Below are 14071 nucleotides of genomic sequence, written 5' to 3' on the forward strand. Positions count from 1 at the left end.
GTGGGAGAAAATAATAACAAGAAGGATTAACTTGAAGTTTTGAATCATTATTATTTTGTTTTTTACCCAGCTGCGGACAAGAAGTTGCCAAATGGAACACACACTGCTAACCAGAGTTCAGAATCCAAGCAATGTCAGTAGCTCAGTTGTCATCTGTCAGAAAAAAATGTGTTTGTTGTGTTTTTGTATCACTCAGGTCTTTTGTGTTCATTTCACTGACTCACAACACACACAACTGTTTTATTTCTCGTCACTGGGAATATTGTTACGGTTTAGTTGTACCTGCTGTGCTGTGATGAAAGAGAGGATTTCATGATTCACATTTACATTCAGTCATATCATATTTCTTCATAATTTAATGAGAGAAAACAACCATCTGTGTCTCTCTCTGATGACCAAAAATGGGAGTAAAAATTGAAAAAAGTGGCAGTCAATATTCAGGATATTGAGAAACACACACCTTGTCCATGTCTTTGACACTAAAGTGTCTGGAGTGCTTCCTTTGGAAGGAGAACCCACAGTGAAGACAACAGCGGGGTGGGCTGCGAGTGGAGGGAAGGCCGAAATAACAACCAGCAGGTGGAGCTATTGGAATGAAGAGTCAATCACAGTCAGTGAGTGGAATCTGGAGGAAATGCTCATTATACATGTTAGAAAACTATGTAAAAATATATGTAAAGCACGTAGCACTAAAGTAGGATTTCAAAAAGTTATCACTTGATTTCTGTTTGTGATGATCACAGCAGCAGTCAGGTGACCTGTACCTGGAGTTTCAACACTCTTCTGAAAGCTCTCGTCACTTTCTTGCTCCAGGAGCTGAGCTCCAAACGCAGCCTTCAGCAACATGTTCGACAGCCGGTCTGTGCTCAGTGATCTGGACATCGGACACACGCACGCACGCACACACGCACACACACGCACACATACACGCACACACAACCCGTCATGTGTTTTTAATGATTCATCAGATCATCCATCCTGTGACGGGGGGTGTCAGGTTTTCACATGAAGTGTAGCAACATAGAAGATACAGACACAAAATGACTGTTAATTGCAATAAAAAATTTTATCGACACCATTTTATCGACAGTGCAATTTCTTTAGCTTCCTGTTTTTTAAAATGTTGTTTTAAATACTTTCTGTGCTCTTTACCCTCTTTTATTGTTTCCTTTGTTTGTACTGTTACTATTTTGCAACCACTATTATATTCTATTTAGCTCCATTGATGCACATGTATGATGACTGAATGGTCACAATAATATAAATAAAAGCACTGAATTAGTAGTATTAGTGTTTTTACCTTTTAAACGGACCCTTTCTATTGGCTGATTTGCTGCTGGTGGTTTCTTTGGGGGAGGGGGAGGAGACGGGCGATGGCGCTCAAGGTCCGCTGCTCTGCTGAGATGGTCGAACATCTGGGACTCTACCTGCTTATGATAAGTACATAGTCTCTAACATAACTTTACTTATCAACAGATTATCTCTCTAATGTTGTTGCTATCACCATTGTCTGGCCTGAGTGTGAGTGTAATACTCCAGTGAACAGAATTATATTACTGTCATGGAATGGAACAGGCATGAGCGATAATGTTGATTATGTTTTGTTCTAGGGGGTCCAAGCTGACCTCAGGACTGGACCTCATGTCCTTCGGATCAGGAGTGCTCGCCTGCCGTCGGGTTCTGGTACTGAAGGGTAGATTCTGCGTTGGTGGCGTAGTTCCCACTAGATTAAAACATTACCACAAGACGGAGTTACATTTCAACAATGAAACACCAAACAGCTCCTAGAATGCACTGAATTAACTTAATAAAAATGATTGCATACTTTGCATATTCAACTAATTCATTTCTATTGTAACAAGATCAGTGTACAGCCCAGAGCCGGGTTTGATGTTTTATTTATTTTTGAATATGTAAACGTGAACCATAGACCAAACACATACATACACAAATAGCTCAATAAGATGTAAACTACCACAATAATGACTTGAAGAAATCATTCATCTCACTGTACATTTTGTTTATGTTTTGTTCTCCTCCAGCTGATTCATGTATTCTGTTGTTCTGCTTTTCTATCTCTGCATCTTCTCCCTGTTTCTCTCCCCTTTGATGTCTCTTGACTCATCTCTCTCCCTGTCACTCTCTTTGTTTCCCCCCAAACGGTCGAGGCAGAAGGCCATCGACATGTAGCCTTGGATCTGCCTGAGGTTTCTGAGCCTGTAAAAGATAATTTTTCCGAGAACTGTTTGTGTGAATGTTGGGTTTCAGTTATAATGGTTCATACACACAGCTAACTGTTGATGTGATCTCACCTTGTGGGGAGGACTGTTGTGGTCGAGCGCCACCAGCGTCCAGCCCTTGAGGGGTTGGAGCCTGGAGAATGAGCTGCACTGCCGCCTCCCCAGTGTGCAGGGCTTCCACTGCTGCTGCCAGCAGAGCAGAGTCTCACCCTGAAGCATGTACAACAGTCAGACAGGGAGGAAATGTTTGGTATGTGGTGTGAAGAGATGCGCCGGCTGAGCGTCTCTCCATACCTGGTGGAACCATGTAAGCCGACGGGTTGGTGGTTGCGTTCCATGCGCTGGTAGTTTTTGGATCTGGGTTGGGACGGGAATGGGCTCTGACTGGCTGCGGTGACTGCTGACACATTCTACAGGTTTGCTGGATGGACCAAAGGACCAAAGAAACATACACACAGATTCACAGTCACGTTAGTCATTGATAAATCAAGATGGCGACACGTGAACAACTCGAGCCTCACAGTCTGCTCAGATTTCTTCTTTTCATTTTGTCACAGTTGTGCTTTATGCCTTTTGCACTACTGGTTAGATGGTAAACTGCCGTTTGCTTCTGCTTCTGCGTCAAACAGACACCATACCTATGGCGTAGGGTGCGTAGCGGCCCGTAGATTTCCACAATTGGCAACAACTCATAAAACAAAGATTATCGGAAAGAAACAAATAGTACATATGCTCATCATGGCATAGGGTGCTCACATAGACTACAACACTTCATCATTAGAATAACTTCATTCTAATCAAATATTATCTAAATAAAGATGATGTAAGTGTCTACCGAATGGGCTTGGAGGGACCGCGTGGCCAAGGGGAAGGCGGGGGGGTCCTGGCTGCAGCTACAAGACCTCTCTCAGGCATTAGCGGACTAGGAAAGCATAAAAACAGATTTGTTAAGATTTGATTGTACTGCATTCCTTTGTTGATGGCAGTTGCTGCACCTGGGCACCTCTGAGAAACGGAGATAAGTTTCACTGAAGCCTCAAATGAGGTATTTACATAGTGCAGAAACTCACCCACTGTAAATCAGGCAGCTCTCAATTGGTGACCCAACATCCTGCTCACAGGTGTACTCACCTGTAGTGAATCAAAAAGAGACCCTTTAGTGAATGGACACAGAGAAATCAATAAAAGACATGGTAAATACAAACAGCAGCTCACATGTGCTGGAAAGTAAAATATGAATACAAATACATGAAAGGACATAAAACAATTACAAGAGATGGTAAAGTACACAGGGTTGTTGACTGACTGTTACATGGTCATGTTTTCATGATGAAATGACTGAGTTCTTACTGGGAAACTGAGCAGGTACCATGACATAGTCGTCTGTGTAAGACAAGCGCGTTCTGTCCTGATTGGCTGTTTCCTTCAGCTGGGAGCCAGGGGTATCCTGAGAGGAATAATGCGGTTACAAAGGCTGGACATCTCTCCACCACAATGTTAAGAATGGAACTGTCAGTGTACTCTAATGGTGTGTTCCAGCTGTGCCAGATGTGCGAGGCCGTAGTGACTTAATTAATTTCTGGATGAAAACGGAGGTTGTTTGCATTTCACTTTCATGACAACATAGTAGGTAGGAAAATAACCAATCTCACCACAATAACACTCCTATTAACAACAGATAAAACAGTTGTCACTTGACAGAGTCATTGAAATGGACACAAAAGAGTTAAATGATAGCTAAAACCGTTAAAAACAAAGTTTATACTGACACTGTCTTGGATTCTGAACAGGAGTTACAGGTTGGACATCCAAGGTAAGAAAAGGGGGTGTTCCGTTTGCAATTTCCTGTCCCAAACTGAGACAACCACTCCCAAAAACCACCTAGGCCAACAACTCCACGCATCTCCATGTTACAGGTTGTTTACAACGTTCCTGTCTGCAGCTTGGACAATGAAAACAACTTCTGACAGCAACTGGAACTCACAAAACTAACATAACCAGCATTTGGTGATGGTGAAGGTGAAGGCGTGCGTACCTGAGGGGGAGGCCAGGTGCGAGGTGGAGGAGCTGCTGCAGGAGCTACCTGAAGGAGAACTGGGGGTAGGAGCGAACAGGAGCTGGAGAGCCTGTCACAAGTACACCAACAGACTTCTTAGAACGTTGTCTTCAACACCCTTGAAGACAACCCTCACAGCGAGATGTGCTGCAACAAGCAGCATACAGTACGCACACTTTTTGGTAGATGAGACTGTCTCCAGGAAGGGATGGTGGAAAAACTCATCTGTAATTTAGACACAATTAAGACACAACGTCAAACTTGTAATTGGGAGAAAATGTGAATGTGTGGGAGTGAATATCAAAATGCTGCTTGCCAAAGCTGATCCGATCCTTGTGGTTTCTTTGAAGAAGCCCCAATAGAAGATGTCTCAGGTTGCTTGAAGTTTCCTTGGGGATGCTGGGAAAAGGCAAAGATAGAAAAAACACTAATAATTGATGGAACTAAAGAAATGTACACAAGATGGTCCTTATCTGCTGTGTAGGAGAGGATTTATGCCTCATCCTAGATCTATCTACACACAGATGCAGGAGTTTCCACTGAAGGATCTGCTGGAACAGCTGCATGCGGCTGTCTCATAAGAGCAGCAGTAACATTTGTAAATTTGTAATCTTATTCACAGCTGCAGGTCAAAACCTGGAGGGCATCATGACGCTCTGGATTCACTGCAGACTGTGCGTGTGTGCGCGCGGAGCTATGTGGGTCAGGTGGAAAATGACAGCCGTGCAGGCCGCGAGCTGGCAGCTCGGAGCAGGTTATATATAGAGACAAGAAAACAACAAGCCCATAGCTCCCTCCTGCACAAACCTGGCCAGCTTATCACCGGCTTTATCATCTTATAAGATAAGTGTGGCCCATAATAAAACTTGCACAAACACTAGAAAAACATCAGGCAAGAAAACTTCCTTTTAGGTTCAAACTGTACTGACTTTAAATAGCCAAGAGAACTCCGGGGGAACCTGTCAGACAGACAGGTTCCCCCGGAGTTCAAGAAACAGAGAAAAAGAAAAAGAGACAAGAAATAGCAAAATGACACCAGAGAACACGTTGTCATCTTCTCATTTCCTGGAGAGCAAAAACAACCTGACTCCTTCTACAGACATGATGAGTCATCAGTCGAACATACGTAACTCATGCAGGTGGCTGATTAAGGCTTTTGTGAGATTGAATTGAACTGGAGATGTTTGTTTTGTCTGGTTGTGAACACAGTAATGACACTCAGGTGGCAGATGGAATCCTCCAACAACAGGTGGTCTGGATCAGAATCATCTGGGTGAACAGTTCTCCAGGTGACAAAGCACAGAGACCACGTCAGGACTAAACGCTATAAATCATAGCAGTTCTGTCAAGATGAAACCTTAGACCACCTTAGAGATGGTCTAATACATTTGTTAAGCAATGATTATATTTTTATATTCATATTTATCTCTTAGCTGCACTCCATTTTCAAACTCAATTATTTGAACTACGAAAGCGGACGACTGCCCACAAAGCCATGTCATGTCATGTCACAGAAACAACTCTGACTGAGTATCATGTTTGTTTGTTTTTTTGGGGCTTGTTTGTTTTGTAGAAACATCTGATGAACTGACGTTGACATCACGTGGATTGCACTGACGCATTTAAGGGGAGAGTGATCCAAAGCTGCAAACTCATCAGATGATTCAGACCAGATCAAATGAACTAAGGTGTGAAAGAATGTTCTGGATGGCTGGATCTCCCAACTATTTCAGTGGTGGTATGCAGCTCGTAGATGTTTCACATTCTAATTTTGTCTTCATGTACACGTGTCTGCTGCGTCTGCGTCATTTCTGTTTTCAACCAGTGTGTACTCCCATTGCACATCAGTCACATATTTACATAAGTACAAGAAGAGCTCCTAGAAAGGATCATCAACATCTCATCGTGGAATGTGCAAACACTGTGTGTGAGTGTGAGTGTGTGTGCTCACTTACCTTGGTAACAGGGTCCTGTTGCATTCATAAAAGAGACGCAGCTCCTGCGGTGTGCTGGCCTACAAACACACACACACACACACACACACACATTTACATATTGTGAAAATGTGCATCTACTGTGCATTTTAAGACAGTAATGTTTGTTTGTTATCTTGAGCCATGTTAATCATTGAATAATAAGGCCCTGTCTGATCCAACTTGGGCAAAGTTAATGTTTGTAGACTGACTCAGTAAATATTATTATTGTCATCATCCTCACATGAGATCACACTGAACCCGGACTTGTTTTTTTTCAAACTGACTCTCAACGTTTACTCTCATTCTCTGGGGAAAGTTCAGAATAAGTAACCAATAATCAAGATACATAATTAAATATAATGTTTTTTCTCCATTAATAGGCAAAGACATAGGGGATGAAACTGGTTTTCTAATCATGGCCATGACCAACGGAGAGATACAACATTAGCTTGTGTCTATAAATACACACAAGGCAACCTGAAAAGTACAGTTTAATCTGAGCAGCCACGTGAACGACAGAAACTAACACTCAGGGTTGTGAAACAATATTTACTCAAGGTTCAGAGAAATGGATTGCAGCTATTTCTGTACGACCCCAATGGGTAAACAAGGTTCTTTCCTAGCAAGTGGCATCCTGCGTTTTCCAACAAACCAACACTGGAGCCCAGGGAGCATCTCAAGCTGTGTTTTGTAGACGCATGTTGTTTGTGTTGGGAACTTGATGCATCATGTCCACCTCTGTGTGACTCATCATAACCTTTCTAGGAACTGAGCCCGAGCGTTTCATAGGAGATTATGTAAGAGACAAACAGATTTTAGGAGGATTGCTTTAGAGGTTGTAACAAAACACAGAGGAGTGGTCCAGAGTTTCTGTATTTTCCCTTGTTTGTTTGTATTAGCTACTCACGTGAAACGGTGCCTTTCCAGTCAGACACTGGTAGACAATCGTGCCGATGCTCCACAGATCAGCTTTGGCATCGTAGTTCTGGGACATAATGACCTCTGGAGCCTGAGTCAAAAAGAAAAAAGAAAAAAAATGCAGCGCAGAGGTTAGAGACGCAGTGACAGGACAAAGCAGAGGTTTGTCATTTGTCATTTGTCACTGTCATCTACGAGTGATTGTAAAACACCCTGTATTTATTACCTCATAGTGTTATCTTAGTTTTTACTAGTTCATTGTGTTGTGCTTTGCTGCCAAGTACAGCAGCTAAACCCATTTTCACTGGATTATGTTGGTTGACACTGGAATAAATTCTATTCTAAAAACTCACCATGTACATGGGAGAGCCGCACAGAGTCGCTGCCATGGTGTTTGTCTGTAGGTGACGTGCAAACCCAAAGTCAGCTGGAGGAACAGAGACGTACGATGAGGCAACCAACCATCGTGCAAAGTGTGTATACTCATAAAATAACGATAGCATTTATCTATTTATTGTAGATTTTGTTCAGCAAATGAAAATGCTAATGTCACACATTTATATTCTAGTCATTCTATTCTGTTGATTGATTGAGCACAATGGAACGATTGGTTGTTGTGTTTTAGTCTCTCTCCCAATACACTGGTGGAATTTGCAAGCTTGCAAGTGCACACACACACACGGTGGCTTCCACTATCAAATCTTATTAATAAGCATTATTAACAGAGGTTTACTATCAGAATCCTTGCTTGCGCGTTTTTTTTCCTGGTGAAACTGTTATAACTGATGTTTGTTGATGAACTTGGGGCTGAAATACAGCAGTTTAACAACCTGCAGAGTTAAATCATTACCTATCTTAATGCAGGTGTTCAGGGAACTGGGCCGTCGGCGCTCCGGGAGGCAGAGAAGGATGTTCTGGGGTTTCAGGTCCCTGTGGATGATGCCTTTGCTCTGCAGAACCCTCATGGCCTGAGCGATCTGTTGTAAGAAGACCCGGATGGTGTCCTCGCTTAATGTCCCCTTGGCTGCAGGTCAGAGTGGAGAAATGCATTGTGAATAAAGTGGGCCGATGCCACTGTGGGTACCATGAATGTTGCCAGGAGCATGGAGATGGACGAGCAGGAATCCTCCTGAGCGTTCCCAGCAGTGGCAGCGGCAGCTCAGGGCGGTGCATTTCACTGCTGTCCAATTTATCACAATTCCAGGGTTATGCATGTAGTGTCTAAATAGTGATAAATATAGGGAAATAATTTCCTTCAGCTAACTTGCAAATATTTGATGTATCAAATATTAAAAGTGTAAAAAAATAGTTTTGTGGTAAAAGTGGTAAAAGACTTTTGGGCCTTTCATGGTCATGTTCTTTTAAGAGCTTATCATCATGATTTTGAACAAGCTGGTTTTCCTAATATCGTGCAGTGTGTTTTTATAATAATACATCATAGGTCGTAATGTATATGTTACAGGTAATGTGAAAAAATGGGGTAGTATGCAAACAACCCGGAAGGACGGGTTGTTTCCAAACTACCCGTGTTTTCGGGTAATGTGCAAAGGTACTAACTACATCTACCTAGTTAGCTAACGTTATGTTGTCAAAAATACCTAGCTAGCTAGCAATTTGTTAGCTAGAACTCACCCTGTACTCTAACACTGGAGGGACAGGTTTTTTGCAAACTACCAGTGTTTTCGGGTTATGTGAAAATAACCATTTTTATATCCGTTTTTATCTATCTAACTCTAACAGTTTAGACACTTTTAAGATTTGTTTATAGCACATGCTTTTATTACAATGAAATGCACAATTCACTCCATAGAATTTCTCTGTAAAAATGCAGGGAAGGAATTTTCCCACAAGGGCTCAATATTCGACCCTCTTCTTTGTCTTCTAAATAAACATCTCAGCTGATCAATTTATTTATGATGGTCACACCCTCCAGCCAGTATGAAGCGTTTCCAGCTATCATGTTTTTCCACTGGAGCACAGGCTGAGTGTGCGACAGATGGGTGAGGTCATGTGGACGCTCGGTGAGCCAGTGTGGCGAGCTGCAAATAGCTGTTTGTGCCTGATGGCAGACCAGTTTACAAACTGGGGGCAGGATCAGAGCAACACTTTACAGCATGTGAACCGACATGTCAGACAGCAGCGCGGTAAATTTAGTCCGTGGGAAATACACGCGCACAAGCTAATGTGAAAAGGCTCTGAGATTTGAGCTGTGGTAGAATCACAAGATAAGACCACGACGAGAGAAATTAAAGGATAAGTCTAGTGTTTGTCAACCTGGGCCATGTTTCCTCATATATGGGGGGTCAAAATGACAAAAACATTCTTGTAAATGTTGCAGAGAAATCTGCATTTTCATCAGATAATTAACAAATGTGCAGTAAATTCATTATAATGCTTTACAACCGGCTCTGATTGTTATATAAAGTGTTAACTTACTTTATTTCAATTCTCTACACATGGTTTGAAAAATGATCCTCTTAAGCTGCAGGATACTGACTGACACTCAGTTTCCAAGGATTTAGTTTTATCTGGGTTAAGTACGAAAGGAGTATTTGTGATAATTAATAATAACCAAATAATCTGTTGGAACGTAAAACCTAAAGTTCAGTTTTACTGCCTCTGCAAACAGAAAAAAAAATCCAATTATTCGTCTAAAGCACTGAAAAAGCTGAGCCAAGCTTCTTAAAGCTACTCTGACCCGGCAGCACTGTCGCTTGTTTACAAGTAGGAAACTAAGAAAATGATCCTGTGCTGCAACAGAGAGGTGTTCTGTTCCCTTCTTGCTTCCACCAAACAGCTGGGACATGTGAGCTGCATCAAGTCACACTTACACTGAAGATATTCTGCCAGGTCACCTCCATTGCAATACTGAAAAGAGAAGACAGACAAGAAGTCTTGAGAGAGAGGCACTGACAGAATTTTGCCTCATCAGCGAATTTGCGGGACAATGTCACTTTTCCATGATATAGTTGTAGCACTACTTGGCTCGACTCAGCACCAGTTGTTGTTTTCCATTACAATTCAGTACCTCCTCTATTTGAATGGGGTCGTCATAGCCACAGTTGGGCCAAACTGCCATCACGTCGCTTTATCATGATGTGAACACATAAACAATGGATCGAGGCGATGGCGTATGATAGTGAGGTCTGGACTTTGTTGACGACATAGACATTCTTCTTTCAGCCATGTTAAATTAGGGAGGAATTAATAAGGTCGCTGTATTGCTATCTCCAATATTTAAAAATGCCGGTTGATGCTGATGTTGATGAGGATGTCTGTATTCGTCACATTTTAGTATTGGCTGAGCTCGGTGAGAACCTTGACAGAGCAGGTACCAAAAAGACCAGCATCACTGAGGGAAAAGCAAAGAAGTAGTTGAGTCGTGCTAGATGAACAGTCCTTACACAACTCACCTCCATGACGAGATACACACACCCTCCCAGGTCCTGTCAAGGAAACAAATGTCACATGAACAGATGTATTCAGAGCTCATTAACTTGTCACGTAGATCCGGAGCCCCTAAAGGTGCATGTGATAGCCTTTCTGTCTGTTTACACTAGTGTTGAATTTCGATGTCTTTTAGTAGCTGTGTCCCTGCTAACACAATGGAGCACCACTTCCAGAAACTCACTGCCCTGAAACTGCACCCCCCGATGTAGCACCCCTATCCATCGCCATTGTAAACGGCAGAGGTGAGCGAGGGTGTCAGACTCAATTGACACCTTAGGTGAAGAGGGTGAGCTGTTCACTTGATCAAGAACTTGATTCATACCTGATCCGGATCCTGCAGTCTGCCTGTGACATACAACCACCCACGCGGCATAAATTAATTTCAAAGAAGCATATGTCACATGGGAGAAAAGTGCCCCATAAATATACAGGGCAAGGCTGGAGAGCAGAAGTATATACTAAAAACAATATTCTAAAAAATGTTCAGTCAAGTCAGATAACAACAAGGGCTAGAAAGGACAAAAAAATGCACATGATGTACATAAATAATGACATCTCACTGATTTACTGTGATCATGCAGCTTCAGTTTAAGTCTGAATTTAAAAGCAGAGGGAACAAATGCTTTTGTCAATTGTACACACATTCATGTGTAATCGTGTAGTGTAGTCTGTATTCATATCAGAAAAATACTGCTGAAAAAAGTAGCCAGACCCACAGTCTCTGTGTCTAATCTCATGTCATTATCCTTGGATGCAGTAGTCCTGCACCCTGTACCCTGCACCCTGCCATCTGTCAGATGTGGGAGATTAGCTCAGTGTCTGTCAGTAAGGTGAGAAGCCCGTTCATTCATGCAAACTCACAAAGACACCCTCACCACATGTGAGTTTAGGGTTATTTATTCAGTCTGTGACCTGTAGAGTTTAACACCCAAGAGAAACGTGGGATGTACTATTGACTGAAAAACCCCCCACATGTGATGGATGCGTGAAAACCCAGGTAGCTATTTCAGTATGACATGATGATGTTTGGCCCTTGAACACAAAGTCAACACTGGCACATGTTGGAGAGTGCTGTGTGAGCCGTTTTCCAAGCTGCAGACAGGAAGTTGCCAAATGGAAGGGATATTCAACCTGGACATCAGGTGAACCCAAAGAACCCAGAGCTCAGAATCCAGCATGGATAGTATTATCTGTCAGTATAAACTTGTACTCTTTTTGTCCTTTTCAATGACTTGTACACACTAACTTGTTCTATTTGTTGTCAAATGATTTGTTATTGTGATGTAGTTGTATGATAGAATACCACTGAATGTGTTGTTTATACACTCAGAACGGCAGAGATGCAGGAATGCAAAAACTGTTTTTTTTATGATCTGTTATTTTGTGATGTGACGTACATGAAATGCAAACAACTCCTGGAAATGACATCACAACGTGAGGGTACCAACTTTGATGTCCTGTGCATGGGAAACACACTGACATCAACAAGAACCAAAGAATCCTCACCTGATAGTCCAATAATCTGACAATATTGTCATGTTTCAGTTCCTAGAAGAGTCAGAAAGAACAACCTTAGTTTAATGCACAATTTACACACCAAATAGTACACGTCTTACGTTCTCACTTTTATTCTATATTACCTTTAATATTTTTATTTCCTTGCCTAGCAGAGAATGTGATTTTGCCAGGTTTTTCTTGTTGATGCACTTCACAGCAACTTCCCAGTCATGTTTCTTGGAGAGAGAGAGAGAGAGAGAGAGAGAGAGAAAACAAAACAGAAGCATGAAGCCCCAAACAAGCAGACATGTCAACAGACATTAATAGACCACCAGTGAAATGAAAATTACCTCTTTATGTCTACCCCTTGAACACAACAGCAAAGGCGCCGTGGCCGATCAGGTCTTTCCTGCTGAACTCAAACTTCCCAACAGACTCCATGGAAAACGACAGGACGAGAAGTAAAGGTGGTGATGCAGCCGGCAGGTTCAGGAGGAGAATTGTCCAGGTGAAACAGAAGCACAGGCCCCGAAGATTTCCTCAGCGCAGATAAATCCCCATTGTATTCCTAAGAGCTACTGTCCTCACAAGCTGTATCATCGCAGGAAACAACGTCAAAAGTGGTTGTCAGCGACAGAAAAAAAAAATGTGCATAAGGATGTAAACAAAGGTATGTAAACTAAACGTGAGAGACACATTGGCGTGTTAACGAGTCGAAGAACAACATCCAGTCCCTGCTGCGGCTCCACTACTCCACTGCGAGAAGTTAAAAAGTTGGTCGCTGTAAACTGTTCTTCACATTCCTCCTCCACCTTTTAACGACCCGTCCCCGCAGTTATTCATATCCCACACCGCGCATGCTCAAACGCACGTGCAGAGACGGCGCCTTCATGGACACCTCGGAAACTTTTAACCTCGCGACAGATCAACTTAAACGGTAAAGTCGTTGTTGTTGTTTTTTGCTGTTGTTGTTGGAAGCTCAAATTTAAACGTGGGACTTTGTGAGAAAAAAAAGAGGATATCGATCTCTTAAAGTAAGTATGATTTTGAATGTGAGTCCCAAGTGGCAAATAGATCATCAAACTAAATTGCTAAACTAAATCATATGGTTTTACTAGGGAATTTGTTTTAAAGAAATTGAGGTAATATTCTTTTCGTTCACTCATGTCTTTTTAAATCCCCTTTGGCCATGTGTACCTTATCGATATGATGCAATTCGGACGTAATCCATCATGACCTAGACATCTGTATCATGATAGCAATATGACATATTTAACCAGACACAGATTTTTTGTCATACAGGGTTTTTTTTAATAAAAGTAACTGGAAGCACAAACCGTGGTACCATATTGCAATAAAAGCCATATACAAGTGTTGAAACACTGAAATATTTAAATCAGACATGAAGAGTGAGTGTAGAGTGACTTACAGTAAATCCTGTTTTTTCGGGAAACATAATGTTGGTACAGTGAAAGATCAATGACATTTTAAATGTCATCTCCCTCCATTCTCACAGTATATTCAGAAAAAAACACAACCACCTCATCATGTCCCTCTTTTGTGGAACAAATCCATGTGAATGAGAGAAAATGCTAAGGAAAAGGCTGCTTTCGATATAACATGGATACCGGAAAATTTCACAGACACTGTGTCCAAAACACCTCCACATCAGTGTCCCTCAGCGAACATTCCTCATCCTACTAAAATGTGAGGTCATGCATCTTGAAAAAACACCCACAAAAACACTGATGGTTGAGTTTTAACACATCGCAGAAGACACAAGATAAATAAATACACTGAATCAGATTTACACATGGTCACTTTACCGCGGCACTATTCATCACATTGTTTTCATGCAAATTCTGGTCTTCTGTTATCTGCCCATAAATGTTTGATTAGGTTGATTATAATTTTTTATCCTGCAGCAAGAACAG

The 14071-nt window shown here is 41.9% G+C and overlaps 1 protein-coding gene across 1 annotated transcript; it reads right to left on the bottom strand.

Annotated features, from left to right (window-relative positions):
• Positions 1-764: 764 nt before the first annotated feature.
• Positions 765-12578, bottom strand: LOC144741986 (serine/threonine-protein kinase ULK1-like; the record flags this gene model as incomplete). Its single annotated transcript, XM_078624482.1, is given in 15 exon segments — positions 765-874; positions 1668-1723; positions 2313-2450; positions 3610-3687; positions 4276-4366; positions 6252-6310; positions 7180-7281; positions 7544-7617; positions 8041-8214; positions 10022-10058; positions 10604-10636; positions 12147-12188; positions 12281-12373; positions 12488-12502; positions 12504-12578. Coding segments are annotated over 15 exon segments (1177 nt in total), but the record flags the coding sequence as incomplete, so codon positions are not given.
• Positions 12579-14071: the final 1493 nt, after the last annotated feature.

The sequence above is a fragment of the Lampetra planeri genome, unplaced genomic scaffold (genome assembly GCF_965212315.1).
Source record: "Lampetra planeri unplaced genomic scaffold, kcLamPlan1.2.h2 scaffold_797, whole genome shotgun sequence".
Lineage (NCBI taxonomy): Eukaryota > Metazoa > Chordata > Hyperoartia > Petromyzontiformes > Petromyzontidae > Lampetra > Lampetra planeri.